Raw genomic sequence first — 19,954 nt, forward strand, 5'->3', positions numbered from 1 at the left:
AACTTTCAATTTCAAATCAAATGAGCCTCCTCTAAAGTCTATACCTTTTCCATAAAAAACCTCATATGCCTCCGACTCATAGCTTACAACCCTTTCCCCCAGGATCTGGAGGTTTGTTCCAACGCTGAAGGCCTTGTTATATGATCTTTGGACTAATTCAAATAAAATAAAACAACTTTGGGAGGGGAGGGGGGTTTACCCTTCAATCACTTTTGACTGTTAAAAAGTCCACTAGAATTTCTGATTTCCAATCAAAGAGTCCCTTTCAGAGTTTATACGACTACCCATTCCATAAAAACTTTATGTTAATAATGGGCAGCTAGTATAACTTATAACTCTCGCCCTGAGCGCATGGGAGGATGGGTTGTCATCCCCAAAGACATAATTACTGGACCTTCAACTATGTTGGACAAAATGGGTATCTCAAAATTTTAATTAGATGTGTTTGGGGTAATGATGGGCGTGGGGGAAGGGGATGGTTGCCTCCCCATCGAATTTGACTCTTTAAAAGGGAACTAGAACTTTCAATTTCCAATTGAATGAGCCCCTTTTGAAGTATCTACAACAATTTTGTCTATATGATGCACCTTGGTAAGAAAAACCAAAAAAAAACTTCGGCAATACTGTTGCGCTGGCTATGATCACAATATAGCTGGTGCCCGCCGTCTCCTCTTTGCTAATCGAAAGCGTTAAATGAAGATCGAGGTTTCCTCAGATTTATCATTGAAATCGCAAAAAATTCGAAATGTCTACAGCGTTCATGCCAGTAAAAAGTAGACCTCCTCCGTCTCCTGCCCTTGTTCAGAAGGTTTTTACTATGAATTCTAAAAATATTGTCTATCTAGAATTTTTCCATCATGTGTGATAGTAACCACTCCTCTAAAAAGTGGAAACAAATCATGACATGTAGCCTAGGTTAAGACACTCAGTAGCCTAGTTGGACAGCTAGGCCTAATCATTGTTTCCACTGTTAAGTCACCATAAAAACTCTGTTATACCAATTAATACATTGATTATTCACTCACTGAATCAGTCTGAAAATAGGTATGACAATAGTTTTAATATTTAAGCCATAGGCTAGGCCAAAAATGCTAATTAGCCTAGGCTATTCACCTGCTGGTAATTTTTTTACCAAATCATATTATTGACTTATGAATAAAGTGAAGGTAAAATTCTACTTTAGCTACTTTTGAATATCTCAGAAAGGGGTTTGGTTAGGAAAATGAAACTTTCAGGGATGGGTACACAGGCTAAAGTATGTCCCGGGAAGGTATTTTGAAGTACCTACCTCCACTCCTTCCCCCTCTAGAGGGCCCTGACCTTTGATGACCTTTAAAAATCTGTGAGTTATAGAAGTGAAACCTTGCAAAATAGATCTTCTGCTTAAATGAAATAGCCTAGGTTACAACAAAATTGGGTAAAATTCTACTTTAGCTACTTTTGACTATCTTGGAAAGGGGCTAGGTTATGAAAATGAAACTTTCAGGGATGGGTCTACAGGCTAAAGTATGTCCTGGGAAGGTATTTTGAAATACCCACCTCTACTTCTTCTCCCTCTAGAGGGTCCCAACCTTTGATGACCTTTAAAAATATGCGAGTTATAGAAGTAAAACCTTGCAAAATAGATCTGCTCAAATGAAGTACAACAAAATTGTTTTCAGCTTCACAACTTTGCTCAATCCCAATTTATAAGGTTTTAAAGATATGCAAATACATTTCCTAAATTTTGAAAATAAACTATTTATATGTCTTAAAATTCTGCTCAAATAACTGAAATTGCATTTTCAGAGCTAAAGCCAGAGAAAAAGAAACTGATAACTGAAAATTAAGGTAAAATGTTGTTTTGTCAAAATTTCAATGGGTATAGACCTGTCATGTAGACAAATTTCATGACCCTTTAGAGGGAGAAGAAGTGGAGGTAGGTACTTCAAAATACCTTCCCGGGACATACTTTAGCCTGTACATCCATCCCTGAAAGCTTCATTGTCCTAACCCAACCCCTTTCCAAGATAGCCAAAAGTAACTAAAGTAGAATTTTACCCAAAATTGTTTTCAGCTTCACAACTTTGCTCAATCCCAACTTAGGCTATAAGGTTTCAAAGATATGCAAATCCATTTCCTAAATTCTGGAAATAAAACATTGATATGCCTTAAAATTCTGCTCAAATAACTGAAATTGCATTTTCAGAGCAAAAGCTAGAGAAAAGGAAACTGATAACTGAAAATTAAGGTAAAATGTTGTTTTGGCAAAATTTCAATGGGTATAGACCTGTCATGTAGGCAAATTTCAGGACCCTCTAGAGGGAGAAGGAGTGGAGGTAGGTACTCCAAATTAACTTCCCAGAATTTTACCAAAGTGAATATACCACTCAGTGCCTTTTTTATGCTCTTTCCAAATATAATCATTTTTGTTGGAAAGGAATTTTACCCCCACTCCTGTATACCAATCCAGGTTATATATTTGCACATTAGGGGGGTGAGGGCAAATTTTGTTTTTGATGTAAATTGGAGGTAAGTTTAAACTTTACCCCCACCCCCCTAATGTGCAAATATATAGGCTACCCTGAATTGGTATAGAGGGGTGGGTGTAACATTAATTTCTGACAAAAAATGATTATTATATTTGGAAAGAGCATAAAAAAAGGCATCAAGTGGTATATTCACTTTATTTGTATGTCAATAAAACAATTTGGTAAAAATTTACCCACCTGCCTATTGAATCTTTGTGCAAAATGGGATAAAAATATTTACAAAATTCCATAACTAACATTAGGGCAGGGTGAATACACTACTTCATTCATTTTTGTCCACTCTGTCCAAACATAATAATCAGTTTGTTTGTTAATAGCCTATACTCCTCCCCAACCACTGATGATCCCATATACAGCCCAAGGAACATATCAGAACTGAAAAACCATAAGTTTACACATTTTAGTATAATTTACTTAAGAAGAAAGTGAATACATTAGTTGATGCCTTTTTTAATACTCTTTCTAGGTTACCTACATATGACAATATTGAAATTTATTTCTTTATATCTGAGCAATAGAATATTGTCAATCACTTTTGTTTAGAATGCAGTCTAAAGTCAAACAGAAGACAATACCATTTTTCCTAATATTCATAATAATCCTTGTTAACATATTTTATGGCAGGAGAATCATTATCCTCACTACTTTCCTTGTTTTTCCAGTTTTTCAATCACATTTTTCAATATTTTGTCTATTCTTCAAGTCTTGAAAATCATTTATCAAACAAACACTCAAGAGCCATCTAGCTAACCTAACCTAAATTTATCAATATTAGCCTATTTATATATTTTTGGTGGATGGCAGTAATGGTGTTTAACTTTCATATATAGAATATTTGAAAACAGATAAATGCAGTCAAATCTGTTTATTTGTCAAGATTTGTAAAAAAAAAAAAAAAAAAAAAAATGTACAACAGTGAAACAAGTGATGACAAAGGTTCTCCTCCTGGAAAATATGTTAACTAGGATTATTATGCATATTAAGAAGTTAGAATTGTACTCTTAACATGTCTCCTTATGACCTGGAGTGGTTGTAAACTTATACCCAATAGTTTACAAAAACACTTAAGTTTCATGGTGGGGGAATCCAGCAGTTAAATCAAGCAAGCAATCAATTTTTATGAAGATTTCTGTTTTCAAGTAGGCTTTGTGGAATATTTATTCTCTTAAATATGTTAACAGGTGTCAGCACTTTATTTGATTCTAAAATAAAGAAGTTCTGAGAGTTTTTCAGCCCCTGTCTCCCCTCCACCCCTTTAAGCTACAACAGCCTGTATACCACGATACACTATAAACAATGACTTGCTGATCTTGTTTTTTTTTTTCTCAAATTAAAATCATCAACTAGGCTAAACTATTGATGAGAAAGAATTGCAAAATAATACAAATGAACAAAATCATAAAGATTTTGTATATAGCCTAGATTTATATCTGGGTGTTAGGGGAGAAGGGGCTGGGATGCAATTGAGAGGCTAATTGTTATAATATCAAACAGTTCATGGTAATGAACTGTAAGTAAAGAGTGACCCAGCTCAATAGTAACCAAAAAATAGACATATCAAAAGAATTGGCTTATTATGCTGATTTCAAATATATAAGTTTCATTATGTTATAGCTTAACCCATTAATGACAACAAGCCTTAGAAAATGTGCCTTATTTTTGAATAAAGGGGGAAACTCTCCCTAAAAGTGGTAAAATCTTATTGAAAATTAAACCATCAGATTCAGCATATTAGAAAACCCTACTGTATTTTTTGCCAGATGAAAGATCATAGATGCATGTTTATTTATTTTTTTATTTTGATTGTATCAATCCAGTGGATCTAGAATATTGTGAGAGGGCTTGTTCAAATGGAAATTAAAAGTTCTAGTGCCCTTTTTAAGTGACCAAAAAAATTGGAGGGCAACATGGTCCCCCTCCCCCTGCCCTTTTTCCCCCAAATTATCCAATCAAAATTTTGAGATAGCCATTTTGTTCATCATAGTTTAAAGACCCAATAACTATACCTTTGGATATAAAATGACCTCCCCCCCCCTCAGAGCCCTAGGGGAGAGGTTTTTAAGTAATAAAATGTGTCCATTGTTTACGCATAGTATTTGTTACTGGGAAGTATGCATACATTTTTGGGTGGGGTGGGGACAAATTTTGTTCTAGGATATTTTCCATGGGGAGGGAGGTTTCCAGGGGGTGAGTTGTTGGGTGTAAATATTCACTGGGGGAATTTGCAAGAATTTCTTGTATGTCTTGCTTTCTCTTTTCCATCTTAATTTTAAACATGGAATTGTTAAGGGTAACTGTCCAGGGTGAATTTTCTAGAGGATATTTCTGTAAGGAGAGTATTTCTCCTTGGAGGTGGGGCCAGATATCCTGGCATTATATAAAAAATGATCAGAAATTAAATAAGTATATCCAGTTTTTTCAACTGAAAGCAAGGAGCAACATTAAGCTTAAAATGAATAGAAATTATTATTATATGAAGGGGATTGCCTCCTCCGCAACACTTAGCTCTTTATGCTAAAGTTGGAATTTTGTCCCAATTTTTTAAGAACAATTCTTGAAACACAAGGGTCATTTAATTAGAACAATAAGAAGCTTTTATAAAGTACTAAAAAACTTTAGTTTTTAGAGGAGGAGGCAACCCCCTACATATACATAATATTTTCTGTTTGTTTTAAGTTTAATATTGCTCCTTACTTTCAGATGAAAAACTTTTTTTTTGTTTAATTATAATATTTAGATACAGAATTGAAATGGGAATTGAAGGTAAATTTATGTTATAAGACGGAAATAAGATAGAAAATAAGTATCATTCAATTCTTATTCTAAATATAATAACCCTAGTCAGTTAGAGCTAATCACAATTTTTATGTATATTATTACTCAACTTACATTTGGTGACACATTAAATAATTTCCTGTAAGGTACACGTGGATTGACTACCCTTTAATCTTTTTAAAAATATTTTTCTAGTAATAGATTTCCTTCCTCATTGTAGACATCCAACTGTGCTTGTGTTTCAGTTTACTATTGGTTCTCTTTTTTATTACCCATAGAAAACTGTTGCATTTGTCCTCTAAATTTGTCTTTGTTTCAGATGTTGGATGAAAATAGTGGTTTAATTGCTACTATTCAGAATTGTCAGGCTGCTGGAGAGTTGCATAAATCTATTCCGTAAGTAGTCTTCACAAGTGTAAAGAGTTTTGGTGCTCAGAACAGTATTGGCATTCTTTGCTTTGAATTACATACTCTGTATCTAACAGAAAACAAGAATTTAGGTTTTGTAAATCTTGTCTATCTGTAATCACTCTGTAGTCATTGCTTGAAGATGACTAAAATCTTGTACATATATTTCAGAATTGTTAAAGTAAAAAAAAAATTACTGTTTAAACCATTACTGCTAGGCTGTTTGAAAATTAAAACCAAATTTGTCAAAAAAGAATAACGTTGCAAAATTGTAGCTAGCTGCTGTAGAGCATGGCTTACAGTCTTATCTCCTTAAAATAAGCAATAGGCCTACTGTTTTTGCTGACATGTTACTTTACATATATACCAAATTGAGTAATTGTATAAAATGTTTTTAAGACCATTCCCTTTAAATTCCTCCTAGCACCATCAGAGATGTGTATAGTCTCAGTTGGAAACCCTGCTTTGTAGGAATGGTTAACAATTGTATTACTTTTAAACATAAGCATTACTCTTCAAATTAAAGTTTTCAGTGTTTATCAAACAGGTTGTGGTAACAAACTGTAAGTAAGGAGCAACCCAGCTTAATAGTAACCAAAACTCTAAAAAACAGAATTTTGATACCAATAGATACATAAAAAAATTGGATTTTTTGCTGATATAAGTTTTATCAAGTTTAGTCCTACCCATTAAAAGTTACCAGCCTGAGAAAATTTGCCTTCTTTTCGAAAAAAAGGGGGAAACATCCCCTAAAAGCTATAAAATCTTAATGAAAATCACACCATCAGATTCAGCATTAGTATTGGTTATTGGGAAGTATACAAACGTTTTCAGTAAGGATTTTTTCTAGTGGGGGGGAGGGTAGGGGGTAGGGCTTACTTGGGAGGATCTTTTCATGGGGGAAGAGAATTTCCATGAAAGGGGCACTGGATTTCCCAGTATTATTTAAAAACAATCAGAAATTAAATACAAAAAACAAGTTTTTTCAAATGAAGCTTACTTTCAGTTGAAAAAACTTGTTTTTTTTTTATTCAATAGCTATTCTAGATCAAACAAATGCTGCTTTGTGAGAAAACAATGAAAAAAACTAAGTAAATTATAACCCTATTAAAAAAAGTGTAAAAATACACTGTTTGAATACATATTACATATTTTTAGGAAAAAAGATTGTATAATATTTGAGCTTCTTATTTCTGCTTCTGTAAATTTCTTCTTTATCTTCTTATTTGGTATAGGAATCAAAATATAGTAATAAGTTCTACCTTCTGAATATTACAGAGAAGCTGACTGGTCTACACAAAAAGTTTTTTGAAACAGCATATTGAAGTTTGTTGGCTCACCACAGTTTGATCCATTTGTTTTATTAATTTTATTATTAAATGCTATTCCTGATTAATGCTATTGTTGTTTTTGGTTTTTGTATCATGTTTTGTTGTTGTTTGTTTTCTAAAGTGTTTACTCCACTATTTATCTTTTGATGTAAGTGGTTTATAAATAAAGATCATTGTATTCACAGAGAGGGAGTTTCTCTATCATAGAATAGTCAGAATGACTCTTTAACTCTCAGAATTTGGGTGCCCAATGAAAGTTAGTCTGAATTTCCTCTGGAAATCCCTATTAGTAAGTCTCAAAACAGCTTATAAAAGCAAGATGGTGCTCCGTTTTTGTTTGGGACCAGAACTATATAATAAGTGACTATAACTTGCAGTGTGTTGCAAGGCTTTTTCAAAGGACACTTTCCATTTGAATTCAGAAATCTTGGGTGCTGCTGAATTGAACATCTTACTCTCTGGACTAGCTCATCCTTATGCTTTTTTTTGGCACTCCAACTAGTTTCGATTGGTTACACTAACTACATTTTTTCTCCCCATTGTCATTTGTTTCTCGAAATGTTTCATCAATTTCTGAATTCTTCTATTGGAGGGAACTGCTCACGTTCAAACCAATACATGACATTGTACTTAATTGTCTTGAACAAGCCATTCCTTGTGGCATTTTGGTGGTATTGTAGTAGTTTTTGTATTTATCTATAGTAGTTTTTGTTGGTCATAACATCACCAAGTAGTGTTGGGCAATATTTTGATTAAACAGTGTTGATATATTGGTATTTTTACTTTCGATAATCGATATATCGATTTCGATATTTTTGATAAGTTTTTTGCTCAGATTAACCTTAGGGTTTGGCAAAATTCAATAACGAAATATGCAATTAAAGAGTATTTACCTCCCCCCCCCCCCAAATTTGAATAAAATAAAAGACTTCCATTGCATGAATGAACATTACAAAAACCCTGATTTGGAATTACTTGGGCTTAAGATAAAGAAAAATAAGCTACTGGCTATTTTTGGCTATTCAAAATCAGCAACATGTCAATATTTTCCCCTGAGAATTGATTCAGCCTTTCAGTGATTAAATAATTCAACTGAAAGTAAGTTTGAAAGTTTTTTTCAACTGAAAGTAAGGAGCAACATTAAAACTTAAAAAAACTTTAAATTTTTCTGTATATAAGGGAAAAACCCCTCCTCAATACCTTGCTCTTCACACCAAAGTTACTTTTTGTATTTCAAATATCCCCTGACTCTAACTATATGGCTCTTGTGTTTCAGTAGTTGCTTTAAATAATTGGGATAAAAAGTTAAAATTAATGTAAAGAGTGAGGTATTGAGGAGGAGGATCCATTGTCATATACGGAATAATTTCTGTTTGTTTTAATTCTGCTAATTACTTTTAGTTGAAAAATTAGTTTTTTTATTTAATTTCTGATCGTTTTTCAAATAACGCTGGAAAATACACCTTTCTCTCCCTGGAGAATCTCCCCCAAGAAAATTCCTCCTTGCAAAGTTTCTCCCGCGTAAAATCCTCCTTCCCCCAGGCACTTCTATCCCTGCTAAAAATTCCCCATAAAAAACTTCTTGCGGACAATTCCACCAGGAAAATTATTTTTAGCCTATTTTCGTTTGAAAAAAGACTTGTTTTACTTTTAATTTCTAATCGTTTTTCAAATCATGCCGGGAATCCTCCCTCCGCGGAAATTTTTTTTGGAAATTCTACCCTCCAAATTTCTCAACGGAAGGTTTCTCCTGCATGAAGTTCTCCCCATGGAAAATGTCTCCTGTGAAAAATCAACCCCCCCCCCCCCACCACGGCAATATCTACCTGACAACTTCAACTCCTATGAAAATTGTACCTGGGCTATTTCCCCAGAATATCCTCAAATGTTGAATTGGCAAAAGAAAGTTGGTAAAATAAAATGAATTTCGTATAAGAATTCCGGTAAATTCCCCCGAGTATACTTCCCTCCTCACGGTAAATTCTCCCGTCGAAAATCCCCCCCCCCCCGCAGAAAATTTTTCCCACAAAAAAATCACCGTCCTCAAAAATGTCTTTTTACTTCCCAATAATAAATACTACATGTAAACACAAGACAAATTTCAAAACTCACAACACTTTCCCCAGGGACTTGCAGGATCGTGTCATCCCTAGAGGCAGGATTACTTGATCTTTAAACTATGCTGATCAAAATAGCTATCTCAAATTTTTGATCGGATGACTTTGGGAAAAAGGAGCGTGGGAGGGAGGGGGAATCTAGTTGCCCTCCGATCATTTTGGTCACAAAGTGGGGATCTAGAAACCCTTACAGTATGATTGTCTGATATGCCGAATCTGATGGTGCGATTTTTATTAAGATGCTTTGACTTTTAAGTGGTGGTCCTACCCTGTCTAAAAAAAATTCTATACAAATTTTCCCAGGCTCATAGCTTTTGATGGGTACATGAAACTTGATGAATTTTAAATATCTGAAGTCGGCATAAAAAGCCAATTCATTTGATGCATCTATTGTTATCAAAATTCCGTGTTTTAAAGCTTCCTTTGTTACTGGGCTTAGTTACTCCTTACTTACAGTTTGTTATCGCAAACTATTTGATTAACTGATCAGGCTTGGAATTCGCTTTCAGAAAGACATTGGTGGCGGGCATGGACATTAATTTTATGACAAGTTCGTATAGGTATTTCTGAGACCCATCACTTAAAAAGGGCACTAGAACTTTAATTTCCGTTCCAATGAGCCCTCCCACGATACTCTAGTACCACTGGGTCGATACGATCACCCTGGAAAAAAAAACAAATAAACACGCATCCGTGATCTTTCTTCTGGCAAAAAATGGAAAATTCCACATTTTTGTAGATAGGAGCTTGAAACCTCTACACTAAGGTTCTCTGATACGCTGAATATGATGGTGTGATTTTCATTAAGGTTCTATAACTGTTAGGGGGTCTTTCCCCCTTTTTTGAAAATCAGCCAAATTGTCTCAGGCGTGTAACTTTTGATGGGTAAGACTAAACTTGATGAAACTTACATATTTGAAATCGGCATTAAAAATTGATTTTTTTGATGTATCTATTAGTATCAAAATTCAGTTTTTTAGAGTTTCGGTTACCATTGAGCCGGGTCGCTCCTCCGTTACCAAGAACTGTTTGATTAAATAGTAATGCACTCCTAAGCCTCCTAAAATTGGTACTAGACCGAAATACAAAGTATACTACTAGAACCGCCTTCTCCGAAAACCCTGTAAAGGGAACTTAAAGTTCATTGGTTTGAACAACAAGAATCCATTGGCTTGAAAAACAAGGAAAGTGGCTTTAACCGCAATATTCTGCATCGAAAGCATCTTTTTTCCATTTCTCCTTTTCTACAGCTGGCGGGGCACTGAAACACCATTGAGAGCAGTTTATTGGCTAATTTTAAAGGAAATTGCTACATATAGTGCCTTTTGCAATTAAAAAAAATAATTTTTAGAAATAATTTTAATCGTTGTTGCAGTGGTAGCTGAAACTTAGTAAATTGTCGTTGCTGCGGTAGTTGCTAATTAAGAAGATAAGATCTATGGTAACCCCCTGTTTTAGGTATATTTGCTCAATGTTGTTCAATGTTTGACGTAGCGAACAGCTCCATCAAATGAAGCAAGCAAGAACCAAACAGTTTCAAATTTGAAGTTAAATTAAAATTTAAAGGAGTGGTTCCCTGGCCCTATTGACAAAATATTTTTATAGAAATAACAATAATAATAAAAAAAAAAATGCAAAGATCCGAATAATGAGCTTTTTACCCTGTGTCTTAAAATGTAGCCATCTACTTTTATAAGGCATTTCTGGTTGTGATTATCTGGATTTTGTGATTTCATTTCCTGTGTTTTGGATTGAGGTAAAGGAGAGGAATTGTACCATGTGTGCATTCCCGAACTTTTATAGTTCTCTCATTGATTAATAATTTCCCTTTGGCCTTTCTTAGTTGTGATATTAAAAAAAAATGTTGCACTGCAGTATAATCAATTTTTGAACTTAGCAAGATGCAATTTTTTGTTTAACTGTTTGATTTTCCTCGAAGAGCTGATGAATGTACGCTGCAACAGTTTTTTTTTCACAGAAATTTGCTCATGAGATTCCAAAGAGCTGGCAACTCCTTTGTTTTGGTAAACACTGACAAAAAGCTGGTTAATGAATCTACTCAAAAATGACCAAAGTTTTGCTCCCACCTCAATTTTGTAAAGTGTATCAAAGATTGCTGGTAAAGTCGACTAAAGGCTGTTGCAAAGCTTTGCGTTGCCTTATCAACGTAAATCTTGTTCATTTTGGTTCCGATTTGTTTTTGATTACATTTTCGCATTCATAGTAGTTTCTATTCATTTGATGTTTGATGTATTAGTGACTATTTATATTTTATTTTTTTTTTAATATTGCTCTTACTTTCTCTTCGAAAAAGGATTTAAAAAAAAAACTTTTTAATTTAATTTCTGATCGTTTTTAATTCACATAGTTTTATTATGGGTCTATAGGAATTTTTCTAGTTTTTTAAGGGTTTTTGCTTAATAAATAAAATGTCGCAATCCAGTTGAAATTTTTGCAAAATTTGAGTGTTCGTTTCAAATGTTCGATCAACTGTATTTTTTTTATGCAATTTTTTTTTACAATATTTTTACTATGAAATATGAGGGGGATGGGGAACAAAATAATCAATTATACCAGTGTCTGTCGTTTTCTTTTATGATGGTGTTAAAGATATTATTTTTTGTAGGTATCAGCAACATCTTCATCGGAATTTAGTTTTCTTAGCATCTTTGGCTGAATCAGGAACGAATATATCTCAGTTACTGCCTGTAAGTTGCTTGTATTCCAGAATTCTTAGCTCTTATTACTAAGTTTCGATTCTCAATTGGATCACGGCAATAGTTATGTGCGCGTTCATGGAAAATTGAAAGCTAATGGAGAGAGGCCAAGGCACAATTTCTAGTGGGGGAAGGGGCTGAGTCGGATAAAATGGATGAGGAACAAATTGAAATGTGATAGTACGTAATTTAAAATTATTTTTTCTTAGTCTTGTGAGTCAAACGTTGAGTGATGTAATTACGTTCATCGGGTGGGTGGTTGTAGGCCTCTGACTTGGGATAGGACTTTGCTATTACTGACTCGATCGTCTTTGAGTTTCTTATAGGCAAAAAAGAGTCTGACTTTTATTGCTTTAGAAGGCTAATCTCTGAAATACGCTCGCATGGCAGTGCATTTATTATTAATTCAATTGAATTTTAAAGACTCTTATAAACTGGAAGAAAATAGGAACGATGTAAATCTCGCCCCACCTTTTAAAAATGGCTTTTTCAAAGTGATATAAAAAACTGATTGTTTTTGAATGGTCTTTCCAAGTAAATGCTCTCCCATATTTACTTATGATCAATGTCATGTAGTGGGTAGCTCCTAGGTGACGAAAAGGCTCTTTCAGCTGAGCTGGTATTGAGCTATCCCTACTAATTGATTGACTAAACCTATGTACTTAAAACAAGCATAACATTGGTCGCTAATATTGTCCAGCCTACTGGAAAACTATCGGTTTCTCAAACAAAGAAATAACTTAAAAATGTTGTAACATATCTGTTTTGCCTTTTCAGTTAAATTATGAGGGTGTAGTGTAAACTCTGCATCTTTCGAGCTTTTCCTGAGTTTCTACTTCTGTACTTCTTTCTAACTCTTATCATTTTAGTTCTGTGTTAATTTAAAACGAAAATTGTAAGCTGGAACAGAGAGGAAAGGTCACCCACTAGCTGGAGTTTAAACTCTGGCTAGTTTTTTCTTCTTTAGTTTTCGGAGTTCCTCCAACATATGCTAGTCTTAGGACCGTGGTGTTACTTTTTAATGCTGTTTAAGATCTTGAAAAATAAATTACCTTGTCCTTTTTTCATTATCTTGTTTTATTTTAATTTATTCCAGTTTTTCTAGAAATCTTTGCATATACATAAAATCCGTGTCCAGAGGGGAGGGGTTTGAGGGTTTGAACATACCCCCCCCCCCGCCGAAATTTTGTCTGAATCGTATAAATGTGACAGATGCATATAAACAAATTTTTGATGCGTTCTTTAAAGTTTTTTTCTCATCCCCGCCCCCCCCCCCCAAAAAAAAAAAAAAAAAATCTTCCCTCCCCCCAAACAAAAATCCCGAATACGCCCTTGATTTACATACAAAAAAGGGAAAAAAGAGAAATGGCTTGATAGAACCTTAAATAATCCTAGAATGTAAAAAAGTATACACAATTAGGTTCAATAATTCAATAGGAATGTCAGGACTACTAAGAGGCTCATTATTATTTTCTCTAATTTACACTTAATGCACTTTTAAACTGTTAGCTTTGTTTCAATGTTTCTTCTAGCCTCCACATTCAGTACCAGGATCAGCATCAGCACCCCCAAATCCCGAGGCTCAAGTCCCACCGCACCCCCCTACCGGTGCTTCAACAAACCCTCCTGGTCCTCCGGGTGGGCCAGGTTATTATGGGACTCAATCTGCACCTGGCGCACCTTCACAGTCACCAAGTATGTATGCTTCTTATTTGGAGTACTGTTATTGCGCTTTTAAGCAATTAATTAAAAAAACTTTTCCCACAAAATAAGTTTTTCAAAGTAAAGTAAAGAACTCCATTAAACAAAAAATTAGCAAAAGTAAAATCAAATAATGTACCAAGCGTGAAACTACCACAAATCAGCATCGACAAATAAATGAAACCCAAAACGAACAGAAGCTACAATAAATAACCGAGTCAAACTCAAAACGAGCAGAAATTAACATAAGTTGGGCTTAAAACACCTATGCCTTCCCAAGGCCAGAATATAATTTGCACTTTACTGAAAAAAGTATAAATGTTTTTACTTTTATAACTTTAATAAATCAAATAATATTATGTATTTTTTCAGTAAAGTGTAAATTATGTTCTGGCCTTGGGAAGGCATAGGGGTTTTGAGCCCTGCTTATGTTAATTTCTGCTCGTTTTGAGTTTGACTCGGTTATTTATTGTAGCTTCTGTTCGTTTTGGGTTTTATTTATTTATTGATGCTGATTTGTTGTAGTTTCACGCTTGGTAGATTATCTGATTTTATTTTTCTCATTTTTTGTTTAATGGAGTTCTTTACTTTTCTTTGGAAAACTTATTTTGTGGAAAAAGTTTTTTAATTAATTTCTGTTCGTTTTATATTGACATAGTCTTTTCAAGGAAAAAGAAAATAATACTTTAAATCTTTTCGTTTTTTTTAAGACTTTATAGTTCGGCCCGCTATCTTTATGCTGGAGAAAAATTCTCAGCTATTTTTAACAGCATACACCGTTTTAAAAATCTGGACACAAATAGTAGTGTTTAATTTAGTTTCATACCTCCTCTAGTTGACCTGAAATGGAAAACTTGATACCATTCGCAAAAAAATATGTTTACTTTCTTTAATAGCTTGGATACACTTACGCTATTTTGATTTGGTTAAATTTTAAGAGCAGAAGTAGCCCCAAAAGTTTGAACATAATACCCTCAGTTGTTCTTGTGATTCTGCTGAGATGCCTTATTGGGAATTAGCATTAACACAGTGCATTTTGATTTAATCTTAAGGCAACATTTAGTTTTTAAACATAATGGGAAAATGGGAGGGTGGGCTTGGGAGGGGTATTAGTTGCCCTCCAATTACTTTCGACTATTCAAAAGGGCATCAGCTCTTTCTATTTTCAATCGAATGAGCCCTTTTCAAAGTTCCTACGACAACTCCTGCGATACGAAGTGCCCGGGTCTAAAAAAAAAAGAAAAGAAAAAAATAATGTATTATATCCACATCGATCTTTACTATAAACATGTCAAGCTTTCAACTCACTTTCGACTATTAAAAAGGGCACTAGGCCTTTCGATTTCCAATCTAATGAGCCATTTTTGAGTTTCTATGACAACGCTTTCTAACACCTTATATGCTCCATGGGCATAAATCAAAACCCTTACCCTAAGGGCTGTTAGGTAGGTTGTCATCCTTTAAGACTTAACTTCCGGAGCTTTCAACTACGTTAAACAAAATGGGTATCTCAAAATTTTGATTGGAGGTGTTTTGGGAAATGGTGACTGTGAGAGGGGCTTTAGTCACTCTCCATACACTTTCAACCATTAAAAAAGGCACTAGACCTTTCAATTTCCAATCAAATGAGCCCTTTTAAAGTTTCTACGACAACACTTTCAATAAAAAACCTTATATGCCCCCAGGGCATAACTTACAACCCTTGCCCTGAGAACTGGGGGGGGGTTGTCATCCTCAAAGACCTTATTTCCAGAACCTTCTACTACGTTGAACAAATTGGCTATCTATAAACTTTGATTGAATGTTTTTACAACCTTCGCCCTGGGGGCTCGGGAGGTTTTGTCATCCTTAAATACATAATTTCCAGAACTTTCAACTACGTTGAACAAAATGGTTATCTATAAACTTTGATTGAATGTTCTTGGGGAAATGGTGGGACTGAGAGGGGGCTAATTACTCTCCACTCACTTTCGACTATTAAAGAGGGCAATTTCAATGTCCAATCAAATGCGCCCTTTTTGAAATTTCTACAACAACTTTCTATACAAACCTTATATGCCTCCAGGGCATAACTTAGAACCCTTGCACTGAGAGCTCTGAGGGGGACTATAATCCTAAAAGACCTAATTTCCAGAACTTTCAACTACGTTGTACAAAATGGATATCTCAAAATTTTGATTGGACGTGTTTGGAAAAATGGTGGGCGTGAGAGGGAGGTCGGTTGCCCTTCAATCACTTTCGACTATTAAAAGGACACTAGCTCTTTCAATATCCAACTGAATGAGCCCTTTTTGAAGTTTTTACAACATTGCTTTCTATAAAACCTTATATGCCCCCAGGGCATAACTTAGAACCCTTGCCCTGAGGGCTTTGGGAGGGGGGGTTTTTCATCCTTAAAGAGCTAATTTCCAAAGCTCAGCTACGTTGAATAAAATGGCTATCTAAAAATTTTGACTAGATGTGTTTGGGGAAAATGTGGGCGTGAGAGGGGGGTTAGTTGCCCTCAAATCACTTTCGACTGGTGGGCGTGAGAGGGGGGTTAATTACTCTCCACTCAGTTTCGACTATTAAAAAGAGCAATTTCAATTTCCAATTTCTCCTCGACCGAGTCTGTTGATTTTGAATTGAAGTTATCAAGTATTTTGCAGTAGGTTGCATAGGTTTTATCAAGACATGGCTAATTGTAGACAGAGAAAATCCAAGACAGATAGTCCAAGTAATTGAGAGGCAATTGTTTAAATGGCTGGGGAACGGGTAAATGGCGGGTGTATGCATGACTCTCTTATTGGAAACATACTTGTTTGTTAGTTTTTGGAAAGGCATGCCTGCCTAGAGTCTCAGGCATGTTGACCAAGAATTTAAAATTGACATAAGACTGTTAGATTGCCTGTAATGAGAGGCAAACAAGGCACTAGCCCTTTTGTCACTTTTGACAAAAAAAGCTCTAGTCCTTTAAATTTCCAATCGAATGAGCTCTTTTTCAAGTTTCTACGACAAAGATTTCAATAAAAAGCTTATATGCCCCCAGGGCATAACTTATAACCCTTGCCCTGAAGACTGTGGGTGGAGTGTCCTGCTCAAAGGTATAATTTCCTGAACTTCAAACTGCATGGAACAAAATGGCTATCTCGAAATTTGGATTGGATGTGTTTGGGGAAATGGTGGGCGTGGAAGGGGTGTAAGTTGCCTTCCAAACACTTTTCGACTATGAAGAAGGGCAATATCCATTTCAATTTCCAATAGAAAGTGCCCTATTTGAAGTTTCTATGATAATGTTTTCTATAAGATCCTTATATCCCCCCAGGGCATTCCTTGTAACTCTTGCCCAGTTGTCTGTGGGAGGGGGGGGGTGTCAACCTCAAAGACCTATTTTCCAGAAATAAAAACTACGTTGAATAAAATGGCTATCTAAAATTTTTGATTGGAGGTGTTTGAGGAACAGGTGGCCGTGAGAGGGGGGTTACTTGCCGTCCAATCACTTTTAGCTATGTAAAAAGTGCACGAGACCTTTTAGTTTTAAGGAGAATAAGCTTTTTTCGTAGTTTCTACGACAACAATTACTATAAGACCCTTATATACCCCCAGGGTATAACTTACAGCCCTTGCCCTGAGGGCTGCGGGGGAGTGTCCTCCTCAAAAACATAATTTATGTCTTGAAATCAACTACGCTGAACAAAATGGCTATCTCAAAATTTTGATTGGATGTGTTTCGGGAAATGGTGGGCATGGAATGTGTGTTAATTGACTTCCAATAACTTTCGATTATTAAAAAGAGCACAATCCACTCCAATTTCCAATTGAATGAGCCCTTTTCGAAGTTTCTACGACCAACTTATTCGATGCGAAGTGCCCTGGTCTAAAGGAAAAAAAATAATAAATAATACGTGCCAACATCGTTCTTATATGCCCCCAGGGCATAACTTAAAACCTTTGCCCTGAGCGTTGTGGGGAGTGTCCTCCTCAAAAATATAATTTCTATCTGGAAATCCATTAGGCTGAACAAAATAGCTATCTCAAACTTTTGAGTGGATGTGTTTGGAGAAATGGTGGGCGTGGAAAGAGTGTTAGTTGCCTTCCAATCACTTTCGACTATTAAAAAGGGCACAAGCCACTAATATCAAATCGAATGAGCCCTTTCCGAAGTTTCTACGACAACTCCTTCGATACGAAGTGCCCTGGTCTAAAACCAAAACCAAAATCTAATACATTGTGCCAACATTGTTCTTTACTTAGGCAGCGCTATTGCGCTGCCTGTAATTAGACCGTCGTGAGATAGGTTAGTTTTACCCTACAGACGTCCAAAGCCGTTGCTATAGTAATCCTGCGAAGTACGAAAGGAACCGCAGGTTTGGACATTTGATTTTGCACTTGGTCGAATGGCTAATGGTGCGAGGCTACGTCCTTGTGATTATACCTGAAAGCCTCTGAAAGTAGAATCTGTGCTGGAGTTCACAACGGTACCGTGCGTTCGGACTCACTGGTGGCTAAACGCTAACCTGGTCCTTTAGCTTTTAGCAATGGGTATTAGTTCTTTGGAGCCAAGGTTCGGCGGTTGCTTGCCGTCGGAAGACGGTGACAGGGCAGCTTCACCATCGAATAAATCAAATATTCCATAAGGTCGAATACCAAAATCACTTGTAGACAACTTGGGTACCGGCCAGTGTGTTGTAAACGGTAGAACAGTAATTTACACTGCGATCTTCTGAGACTAAGCCTACGACCGGGAGATTTGTCTTGCCAGCGGGCAACTCCCCCAAAGTCACTTGGAAGAATTCAGTGTTGGTCGTGAGGAGTCTGTACCGAGAGTAAAGGGTGAGGAGAAAGGACTAAGAAATGAAGGGTCATGCATATTTCATATTGCACGTAATTTATATTTCAAATGCAATAATACAATGATAATATTTATTTATAACCCACATACATCAAAACGATTAATAATGGAGTATTTAAGAAAAAATAATCACAAGAGCAAAAATCAACCCCCCCCCCCCAAAAAAAAAAAAACACTGATAAAACAAGCGGGCCAAACCATAGTAAGGCGACAAGTGCTAATACGCCGTTGAAGACAGCTTATTGTTTAAGTCAGTCAAATTCTTGATGATATTTGGCAGGTGAAAATTTCTTATTATTTTACGATTCTGATACCAAGGAGAAAGATAAAGAAGAAATTTACAGTAACCGAAATAGGAAGATTGAATATAGGAGGCATTTTTTTCCCTTAAAAATTGAGTAAAGGCCAGAGGGGTAAAGAATCGACTGGTTAGAAAAAGTAGAAAAAAGCTTACCCATGGTAACACGACTATACTTACCCCCTGTTGGCTACAATTTAGAGTAGCCAGTCTGAATTTTCACCTTAGCATTACGGACAGCGCGCACCCTTAAGGTTTAAGTGCCTTAAGTCTTTTTTGTAAGAGTAATACCCAACAACCTAATCGAATCAACATTAGAGTCGAGAGATTTGGAGAACTTAAAGGTCCCTTCTTAGAGAAAGAAATATTGAAAGAAAGCTATTCACATTTAGTAATATTAAGCGAAAGATCACTTTTATTGAAAACAAAAGGAGCTTTATGGACCATCTCTGCAACAGACCAATTTTTGGATCGATTTATTAGAAGAATGTCATAAGCATGGGCAAGGTAGGGTGTATCACTCAATTCAATAAAATGAACAGGAACAATATTCTGAAGTATTTCAGAAATGTGAAAATACTTCTAGATTAAATTCCACCTACCGTAAGCCTCGACGAACAGTAACATCGGAAGTGTCCAGGGGAAGTGTACAGATGATGCCATGACTAGATGGAGAAAGAAGAGCGTGGTTGTGAACTATGATATGGAAAACCTTAGAAAGATAAAGAGCATAAATATGGAAATGATACCCTTTAGCCAAGCATCTTTAAGAAGGTAAGCGAGAGCGCGTTTAGTGTGCTGACATCCAACAATAGACTGAAAGCCCAACTGATTTTCCCCTTAAGTCAGCATTGTTACATAAAAAAGGAAGTAGGATCTATTCGGAAATCTTATTAAGATTATCGGCAAGGCCTGTAAGAAGGAAGTTCCAATGGCGTCTTACCTTGCTTAAGAACGAAAGTAATGTTTCTGCACAAGAAGCTGTCAGGAACTAGGGAACAACAATGGCACATTTGGAAAAGCAACAGTAAATGGAAAAACAAAGGCGGGCAGTTTATTTTTAAATGACAAGCACTAATGCCGTCAATATCATCAGAACTTGATTTTAGTTTCTTAACAGAATTTGTTAGAGCATCAACAGAAACAGAAGCAACTCGTGCCTGAGTCGGTAAAGGTGGAAGAACCAAAGCAGACATATTTGATTAAAACGCTTGCACTGTGTTATTCCCTTCGACGATATTTATC

General features: G+C 35.6%; 1 protein-coding gene across 1 annotated transcript in view; it reads left to right on the top strand.

Moving 5' to 3' along the window:
* The first annotated feature begins 694 nt into the window (after positions 1-694).
* The window catches only part of LOC148946859 (uncharacterized), a 45,812-nt gene continuing 26,552 nt past the window's right edge, over positions 695-19,954 (top strand). Inside the window, exons 1-4 of the mRNA XM_089097166.1 lie at positions 695-808; positions 5,626-5,702; positions 11,789-11,870; positions 13,412-13,574. Of these exons, the coding sequence (XP_088953292.1) occupies positions 746-808; positions 5,626-5,702; positions 11,789-11,870; positions 13,412-13,574 (385 nt within the window). The 5' untranslated portion in view covers positions 695-745. The remainder of the gene's footprint in view (positions 809-5,625; positions 5,703-11,788; positions 11,871-13,411; positions 13,575-19,954) is intronic.

The sequence above is a fragment of the Artemia sp. Qi Xiang Cuo genome, chromosome 11 (genome assembly GCF_049724085.1).
Source record: "Artemia sp. Qi Xiang Cuo chromosome 11, ASM4972408v1, whole genome shotgun sequence".
NCBI lineage: Eukaryota > Metazoa > Arthropoda > Branchiopoda > Anostraca > Artemiidae > Artemia > Artemia sp. Qi Xiang Cuo.